Genomic DNA, 10,726 nt, shown 5'->3' with positions numbered 1-10,726 from the left:
TTTTGTAAGTTAATTTGTTAACATATATGTTGTTCATTGAATCTCTTGATAGAGGAAATAAAGAAATGAATGAATGAATGCTAAGCGCTGGTCTCTATGGATCTTATATTGTCTGCCTTTTCTATCAAAAGAGTGTGTTTACTCATTCTAAAATCACAATTTATTTTTCTTAAATCTAAATTAATGAGATTTTCGTTGACTCTTTTTATTATAAAAGGCAACACATGTTGTATCGCCAGCATAAAATTTACCTAGTAATCAATCAATTTTAATACTTATTTTTCATAATTTTATAATTCATGTTATCTATATCTAGAGGATATACATATATAAATGAATGAATGTGCAATTAGAAATGTACAGTACTTTTGTAAATTTTTTTTACTCTGTAGGAAGAGCTTGATGATTTAAACCACTGCAGTGCTGAAATTAATAGACTTGAAAATGAGATTGATGTAAGTTTCTTATCTGAAATATTTCAAACGTCATGATCATAAAATTGAGAAAGGAAATGGGGAATGTGTCAAAGCGACAACAAACCAACCATAGAGCAGACAACAGCAGAAGGCCACCAATGTGTCTTCAATGTACCGAAAAACTCCCGCACCCGGAAGCGTCCTTCAGCTGGCCCCTTAAAAATATGTATACTAGTTCAGTGATAATAGACGTCATACTGAACTCCGAATTATACACAAGAAACTAAAATTAAAAATCATACAAGACTAACAAAGGCCAGAGGCTCCTGACTTGGGAGAGGTGCAAAATTGCGGCGGGGTTAAACATGTTTATGAATGCTACATGTATGAATGCCAGCATCCGTTGATGAAATCAAACTCACTGTTTATTCTTATATTACCAATTTTTTGGTTGCTCTAATATTGCCGATGTATTGTTTATTTTTTGCAATACAAGACATTGCTATGATTTTATATGCATTACCATGGTAATATCAATATAAACATATAAAAAAAATAACAAGTGGAAAGGTTGGAGTGAGGTTGTCACAATAAATGTTTGAATTTCAGATGCCTTTTGACAAGTAAGATAATTTTTCATTTTTGACAGGCAAAACATGTTGTTTTTTTTAATTTTTACCTTTATCATAATTGACTGAAAAGTGGAACCCTACCTTTTTGGAAGGGTATTCCTCCACCCCCACCCCCACCCCCACCCCCACCCCCACCCTCCGTTTATGAAAAGCACACGTGTTGTCAATTTACTTATTTTCAACTTTTCTCAAAAACTTAATTTAAACAAAAAAGTATTCTATAATATATATGTGGTTGCAGGAAGCACGAACGAAATACCGGCAGACGTTTCATGAAGCATCAAGTAAAATGTCTCTGGTGTCACAGAAAAGACGGAAAAGTATAGCTAAAGCACGAGAGTATTTTGAACTAAAATATGAAGAAAAACAGGTATGCTTAGATATTATATAAACAGTAGTGTCGATGATTTACCATTCTTGTCTGAGCAACAGTAGAACTTTGCCATAATTATCATTGGGGTATTTAGTTTTAAAATATTTCCGATGACCCGGTCAACCAAGTGAGATGGCCGCCATGGCTAAAAATATAACATAGGGGTATAATGCAGATTTAACCTAATATCTCTGAAACCAAAGCATTTATAGTTTATCTGAGACATATGGAAATAAGGGGATAAAATGTTAGTGTTTGGCTTGTATCTCTGAAACTAAAGCATTGTGAGTAAATCACACAGCTGTTAAAATGTTCATCAGGTATAGAATTATTTGCCCCAACCTGTTGTTGAGATACTGCCCTTAAAATAGTATTTTTAAGGAAATTTTGCATATTTTGGGTAGAATCTTGAATATTATTATAGATCAAAAATAAACTATAAGCAAGTATAATTTTCATCAAAGAAAGATCTACAAATAAGTCAACATGACCAAAATTAATTGTCAATTGACCCTTAATGAGTTCTTGCCCTTTAACGACAATTTTTAACAATATTTCGTAATTTGTTGTTAATCTTCTACTCGACCTACTGAGACAAAGTTGACCAAATTTGGTCACAATCATCAAGGTATCTAGTTAAAAAGGTGTCCGATGACCCCCGCTTGCCAACCGACATTACCGACATGGCTAGATATAGAACATTGTTGTAAACTGCAGCTTTTGGTTTATATCTCTGAAACTAAAGCAAAAATATAATGGTTGCATTATATCATACATCAATTGAAAACAAAAACATAAGGTGGGCGACACAGGCTGCTTGGCGCCTCTAGTTGCATTTTATCATGAAAACTATGATATTAGAGAACATTTTTTTCCCCGTTATGCGTTTTATGATTTAAATTATAAAAGATTAACAAACACTTCAAATCGTAAAAATGATCAGCAAGGCAAGATCTATTAAACAGACATTTTTTTCTGATATAGTTGGTACATTGTAAAGAGTCACTGTTTAATTGTCAATTGACCCTTAATGAGTTATTGCCGTTTAACGTCAATTTGTAACAATATTTCGCAATTTGTTGTTAATCTTTTACAATAATCTTCTACTCGAACTACTGAGACAAATTTGACCAAATTTGGTCACAATCATCAAGGTATCTAGTTTAAAAAAGATGTCCGATGACCCCCGCTTGCCAACCGACATTACCCACATGGCTAGATATAGAACATTGTAGCAAACTGCAGCTTTTGGTTTGAATCTCTGAAACCAAAGCAAAAGTATAATGGTTGCATTATATCATACATCAATTCAAAACAAAAACATAAGGTGAGCGACACAGGCTGCTTGGTGACTCTAGTTGCATTTTATCATGAAAACTATGATATTTAGAGAACATGTTTTCCCGTTATGCGTTATATGATTTAAATTATGAAAGATAAACAAACACTCCAAATCACAAAAATGATCAGCAAGGCAAGACTCTATTAAACAGACATTTTTTTCTGATATAGTTGTTAGACAGTCACTGTTTATAGGAGTGATTGCCCTTAAATCTTTTTTGTTTTGAGCAATAGACACTAAACAGTCTAAAAGATCAGTGAAACAAGATGAACAAAATAGATTTTCACTGGGTCAAATTCAACTAAATTTGTGGAGCAGGATCTGCTTACCCTTCCGGAGTACCTGATATCACCCCTAGTTTTTGGTAGGGTTCGTCTTGCTTAGTCTTTAGTTTTTTATGTTCTGTCATGTGTACTTTTCTTTGTCTGTTTGTATTTTTTTCATTTTAAGCCATGGTGATGTCAGTTTATTTTCAATTTATGAGTTTGACTGTCCCTCTGGTATCTTTCGTCCCTCTTTTGCATTTGTTAGAGAATGTCCTTTGTTATATGTACATATACCAACATGAGCGCGACACAGACTTTAAGAGCCTCTAGTTTGTTATTGATAAACTTAATTGCTGTAACAATGATTGATTTTCCATTGTTGAATACTAGATGATGCTTATAATCGTTTAAGTTTTCAATAAACGAGATAATCAGATAATCTAAAATTCTCGGGTAGTAACGTCATCATATCGAGAAGTGATTTTGTCATAGTTTGGTTAAGTTGGTCATGGGTTAGGTTTCTCCCCGAACGATTGACTCAGTTCTTTTCAAATGAGCAAATAAAAATCATATTAGATGTTTGAATCTATATTGTAAGTCAAGTGATCTACATAGGAATTGTTATTTTTAAGAAATGAACGGAGGGTCACCAAAATATCGAAATTGATATGATTTGGTCAAGCGATTAACATGGTTCAGTTAAGTTTTTATAAATTCGTCATGGATTTGATCAAATTCAATTAAACATATGTGTTCAGCTTTATATTGCTAGTTTGTTTGAAGCCACTGTGAAAAAACAAAGATACACAATTTATTTATTGACTAAAAATAGAAAAGCTTTTTTTTTACTAAAATTTGGTGGGCGTAATGTGCAAACCGAGCATTAGGCATTTTTATTTTTCGGGGATTTTCTCATATTGAATTTATATAGTTATAGGCCTTTCGAACTGGCATTCGGTAAAATAAATTGTGATGCCTTTTCACCTAGAATATTTTCTCCGTATGACAATGATAGACTTGGGGAGTTACAGATGTCGTGAGCGGCATCACTAGTCAAAAGTTAAATCACAAAAATACTGAACACCGAGGAAAATTCCAAATCAAAGGATAAAACACATCAAACGAACGGACAACAGTCAAATGGTCTTTTGTATATAATAACAGAAAAATGAGAATATTGGTGTAAAATTATAATTTGATAAAAAAAAGTATTAATAGGTGCCTGCCTCCTTGGTGGGTGAAGATCTTTAAAAACTTCCTTTGGCTGATATTTAAAAAAATGCTGTGTAATTCTACGAGAAAATGCTTAAAATTTGACTTTTTACGAAATGGGAAGGTTGAAATCATCATGTTTTTAGAAGAATTTGGCCGAAAACTTAAGGAAGCTGTTGTGATCATACTATACTAATTATATAGCTACAACTACCTTATATGGCGCCGTATAGCTTCTACAGTTGGAGTTGTTAGTTGTGCTTTACATCAGGATCACGTCCGTACAGCTAGGCCGATTTGTAACAACTCACTAGTCCATAGCTTGCCATTCGGAACACTCGGGACTTTTTATTTAGCTTGTTCTTGTACCGATGTTCTCCACATTCCTCTCCTTTTTATAAAATGGGTTCTGTAATTTCTTTGAATTTCTTTAATGTTCTGTAACTCCAAAATATTTCCTTAAATCAAGCAAACTTAGTTATCTTTTGTTTAAGATGAATTGACTAATATATATGGTATAGTTACTAAGGTGTATGTCACATTACGAGGCGTTGTGAAATATCATCATTACGGCCGTTAAACTGAATACACATTATACTTGTATGTATATACACAAACCTAAATAATATTTACAAATCTTATCAACACATAAGCATTGCAGAAATAACATTTATACACATTAAATTATATAATATTGATAAGTTCAATCGAATGTCCATAGGAAGAACTAAGTCTACATCAAATAACATCGTACTGGAATATATACATTACGCATATGAATATGTAGACAACTCAAAGATGTAAGGGGTCCAATTCCTTGAATCTTTCCCTTTTTCTCAACGATAGCTTGTCAACACTTGTTTAGTTTGTTATTCCAGCTGAATTGTTTCTCATGCAATGCACTCCAGCGAAGTCAAAATATATCTCTAAAAAAATGATGTTATAGAAAGAGTGATTTGAAATTGATATATAACATTGTTATATGTAAGGTCTTTCCTCTACGCGAGGTGGTCAAGTTCATTTCATTCTTGACAAAACGTTTCAGTTAAGAAGATTTTCATAACAGTTATTGAACAGCGACCGGCGCAAATTGACGAGAAAAAAATCACTTAACCCTGTGGTTCAGGTGAGCAAAAAATCTGTGATAATGAATTTTAATCCGGAATCACAAATTACAAAAAAAAAAACTGTGATAGCGAATTCCACAAATTCGTTATCACGAATATAATCCGTTACAACCAATTATACAATTCGTAATAACGATTTTGATTCGTTATCACAAATTACAAAAAATTGTGATAACTAATTTATACAAAATCTGTTATAACTATTTCCACCAATTCGTTATCACATATTTAATCTGTTATAACGAATTATAAAATTCGTGATAACGATTTAAATTCGTGTTTCAAATTCAAATTATATTTTTGGGAGGTCCTAAATGGGCTTCCGTAGGAAGGAACCCCAGTTGAAATTAAACAAATGAAATGGAACTCTTTGTTAGAGATGGTAAAAAGGCGAAGTTCATAAATTTGAATTGTTTACATCTGTTTTTATGGGCTTTGAAAGTTTAATGAAAGTGCCTAATTTAGGATTTTATGCATCTTATGTGTGTGTTTTTACTTTATTTGAGCTTCGAGATATTTGCAAACTTTTAAATTATAGAAGATTTTTCACAAAACAGTTGATTGTGTGATGCAAATCCTTGTGGATCTATTTTGTGCATAAGCATAAATTTCACCGAAAAAAACTTTCAAAGAAAGATAATAGATTTATCTTCTTAAAGCATCAATTTGCATCCCTCTACCCCCGATGACAAATGTTTAGGAAAAATCCCGAAAATACGCAATAATCTCATCGAAAAGAGAAATAGACAATATTAGCACATACTTACAACTTCTCGTCCAATTAAATTGCTTGAATTTGCCTTCTAATTTTCATAGTTCATACTTTTTCCGTGTACTAAGTAACTACGCATGAATGACCACAAGGGTAAGATTTCATTGTATTGTAATCAAGATATTGGAACAAAAAATGCTACTGGCTATTTTGAAATAAATTATGTGTTCCAAATTTAACTTAATAGTTTGTAATTAGTTTTCAAAAAGATTTTTAACATCCTACTAACCAATCTTTTGATGTAATTTTTTTTTGACAATTAAAAAAGTTTCTATATAATAATGGTGCTTTATACCTTGATTAAAGTACAACTCAATTTAAAATGTGTAATCCTTTATCTTCCATGCAATTACTTTGTACACAAAAAGAGTCAATCATGAATCTTTTGAAGGGAAATTATTAATAAAGCAATTTGATAAATTTAGTCATTAATTGGTTGCCTAATGTCCAGTGACAAATATTTCATGCATATAAACTATCCACTAGACTACCTATGGGTACATACCAGGGGCAGATCCAGCCATTTTTAAAAGGTGTTTCAACCAAAGATGTGGGAGGTGGATCCACCTGTTTGTATTAAGATAGTTTTAGGTTTTATGTGAAATTAAAAAAATGTTTTCAAGAATGTAAAGCTTTCACTGCAATTTAAGAATTGTCTGCTCTTGGTCAATTCATTTTGTCATCTTACCATGTAAATAAGTACATGCATAGTAAAACAACGCTTCGTTCACATCAATAAACATACTTACACCAGCAGCTACTTTCTTTACATTCTAAATAGTCAAGGGCCTTTGAAATCCCATTTTTACAATGATATTATAGTGAGTAGATTTACAAAACTACGTAAATGAGCTACATCCAGTTAGCCAAAACATATCAATAGACTAATTACAGGATTACTCAAGTTGTAAATATGTGCTAAATTGGATATTGTATAGAAAGGTATACTATCAACCATAAGCATAAAAAAAAAAGATGGCGGCAGGGGTAGGAGTTGTGAAATATTGTGTAGAGACTAAAAGTAATATAAAGAAGTTATAAGTGGTGTTGTAACACAATGATCAGTTATTTTGTGTGAAACATTGATCGAACTAATGATCCAACTATATTATGAAGAACTTTATCTGGTATGAATCATAATAAACGAAAAACAACAGATACTCCGTCCCCAAACAAACCAAACAAGATGGCCGACCTGAATGACTCAGGTTCAAAACAGTACTCCTTACCTCCAACACTAATGCAAGCATGTAATAATCAATATTCAACACCGAACTTAAATGATACTCCGCTATCTAGTAATGTAATTTCCACATCTAGACAAATTCTTTATGGAGCAGACAATGGCTATGCATTCACCCCATATCACTTACAAGCCCCACATACAACACCAGCTCAGATGGGACATCAGACACCGTCAGTGCCAATCCCTATGATGCACCCTATATCAACTCCACCTCATCCTGATTTAGTAATGTTTATGCATGAAGTTAGAGAAAAATTGCAAAAACTGGACATTTTGGAAGATATACTATCAAGGCTAGTAGATATGGAAGAACATTGTAATAAGCTGGACAGTGAAATTTGTGGCATCAAAACTGATTTAAAAGCACAAACATCAAATATTGTGTCATTAGACAAGGGTCTTGGTGGTCTACATTCAAAACTACAAGAAATTGAAACACAAAATATAACATTAACTGATGAAAATTATAAACTACAGGAAAAAATCATTGATCAGCAAAAAAGGTCTATGAGAGACAATCTTATATTTAAAGGCATTTATGATGATCATGATCCAACAGAAAACACAGAAGAAACAGTAAAAAACTTTATTAAAACTGAACTGGGACTTGAAAGTAAAGATATAAATTTTCATGTTGTGCACAGGCTTAGGCCCAGACAGGACAGAGGTCCACGCAATATACTTGCAAAGTTTGAAAGGAGAAAAGACAGAAATAGAGTTTTGGAAGCAGCAAAAAAAGAACTTAAACAAAAACCCCAATATTATGTTCATGAACAATTTCCAGTAGAAATAATAGAAAGGAGGCGTGAACTTATACCAATTCTGAAAGATGCTCGTGAAAAGGGACATGAAGCAGTGTTGGTAGAGGATAAATTGTTTATCAATAAAAGGCGTTTCGATCCACGTCAATGTGTGCCTCAGATAAACCAACAACATCAACAAGGACCCCGACAACCACCATCTGATCATGGACCTCAACAGCCACCATCTGACCAACACACTCCGATGTCTGTACCTGGGAACAACAACAGGACCATGCCGATGAATCCTATAGAGTCTATACCACCACAGAACACCACAGGACACTAGGACAGGCGTACAAGAGGACAAAGGAAACGAAACAATATTGTATTGAATCAAAATAAACACTTATCTGGACTGAATGTTTATTATCTTAATGTATGTGGTTTACAGTCTAAACTAAAATTTACTGAATTTTCAAACATATTTCAAACATATGATGTATTAGTTTTTGTTGAAACTAAATTAGATGATTTAGATATAATTGATCTTCCTGATGGTTTTTCATATGTAACAAAGAATAGAAAGGGTGCAACTAAAAAGTCAGGTGGAATTGTAATTATATACAAAAATATTTTGAAACAGTTCATCAGTTTTATTGAAAGTGAAAGTCAATATGTACAGTGGTTTAAATTCCAAAAATGTCTACTAAACTGTGAAAAAGATGTTTTATTTGGTGCTGTTTATATACCACCGGAAAATTCTAAATATGCAAATACTGATGCATTTGAAGAAATTGAAATTGAATTAATGACATTTGCTGATAAATTTGATTCATATGTCTCTCTTATTGGAGATTTTAATGCAAAAACGGGAACACGAGATGATTTTATTGTTCCTGATGAGTCATTGATTGCTATTTTTGAGTTAGAAAGTGATGATGAAATTTTGTCATACATGTTAGATTATGAACAATTGAAGCTTCAAAATATACCGTTATCTCGAATGTCAGAGTGTCATTGCAATATTAATAATTATGGTCATAAACTGTTGGATATGTGTAAAAAACTCAATGTTTATATAGCTAACTCCAGACTTGGTTCTGATATAGGTATTGGACGTACTACTTGTAAAGATATCAGTGTTATTGATTATTTGCTTTTATCATCCAAATTGTTTTCTTTAGTATATGAATTTGAGATACTTGATTTTGTACCACTTTTTTCTGATGTTCACAATGCAATACACATTGTTTTTAAATCAGTATTACCACATGATGAAATTACACATGATACATCACAAAACTCACCTTCAATCAAGTGGAACGACAATAACAGAAACGAATTTGTAAATACATTTCACAATAGTCAAGATCAGCTGACCAATATAATGAATGACCTTGAAAACATACACACACGTGATACATGCACTCAACAAGACATAGACAACATCACCGGAGAAATAAATGAGCTTTTCCAAAATACTGCAAAGGCGACACTTTCAAAACCGCACTACAAATCAAGAAAGAAACCGAACTCAAAACCCTGGTACACAAATAAATGTCTCACTTCGAGAAAAAAATTTCATAAAGCCAGAAAACGTTATAACATTCATAAAAATGAAGTAACACGCAAACAACTACTAGAGACAAGTAAATCATACAAGATAGTTACAAACCAAGCATACAAAAACTATCAATTTGACTTTGAACAAAAATTGAGAAATACATCAAAAAAACAAGGGAAAGAGTTTTGGAAAATTTTGAATAAATTTGTTAAAAATAAAGATCAGAAATCTGAAATATCTGTAGAAACATTACATGATTATTTTAAATCCATGAATGAAAATAATGTACATGATGAAATTGATATAGATATTGATGTTAATAATTTACCACCAGATATAGAAGAATTGTTAAATTCTCCAATAACAGTAGAAGAAATAAAATGTGCTGTAAAAAAATTAAAGAATAATAAATCTGCTGGATATGATAATATATTAAATGAATATATTAAATGTACATTAGATGATATGATTAATGTGTATGTAATGTTATTTAACATTGTGTTAGATACAGGTATTATACCAGAATGTTGGACCAAAGGAATAATGGTTCCAATTTTCAAGAACAAGGGTTCCAAATCTGACCCGAATTCTTACAGAGGTATTACTCTCAATTCATGTCTAAGTAAAACATTCACTGCTGTGCTCAACAACAGATTGAATAAATTGTCAGATGAAATAGGCTTAATTACAGGAGCACAGGCTGGGTTCAGAAAAGGGTTTTCTACTATGGATAATATTTTTATTTTACATTCACTTATTTCTCTATATTTTTCATTTGGTAAAAAATTATTTTGCTCGTTCATTGATTTCAAAAGTGCATTTGATACAGTTTGGAGAGCTGGACTTTGGCAAAAGATGCTACAATATAATATTCAAGGCAAAATATTGAGAGTTATACATAATATGTATCAGAATATCCAGACATGTATTAGAATGGGAAAGGATATTTCTGCATTTTTTAGTTGTAATATAGGAGTGAAACAAGGGGAGAATTTATCTCCCTTTCTGTTTTCTCTCTTTTTGAATGATCTGG

General features: G+C 32.1%; 1 protein-coding gene across 1 annotated transcript in view; it reads left to right on the top strand.

Annotated features, from left to right (window-relative positions):
- LOC139510169 (SH3 domain-binding protein 5-like) overlaps window positions 1-10,726 on the top strand; it is a 206,021-nt gene that overhangs the window by 36,644 nt on the left and 158,651 nt on the right. The window contains exons 2-3 of the mRNA XM_071296523.1: window positions 393-455; window positions 1,290-1,418. Coding sequence (XP_071152624.1) covers window positions 393-455; window positions 1,290-1,418 — 192 coding nt within the window. The remainder of the gene's footprint in view (window positions 1-392; window positions 456-1,289; window positions 1,419-10,726) is intronic.

Source organism: Mytilus edulis, chromosome 2 (assembly GCF_963676685.1).
Source record: "Mytilus edulis chromosome 2, xbMytEdul2.2, whole genome shotgun sequence".
NCBI classification, from domain to species: Eukaryota; Metazoa; Mollusca; class Bivalvia; order Mytilida; family Mytilidae; genus Mytilus; species Mytilus edulis.
This window is presented reverse-complemented; position numbering and strand designations above follow the sequence as displayed.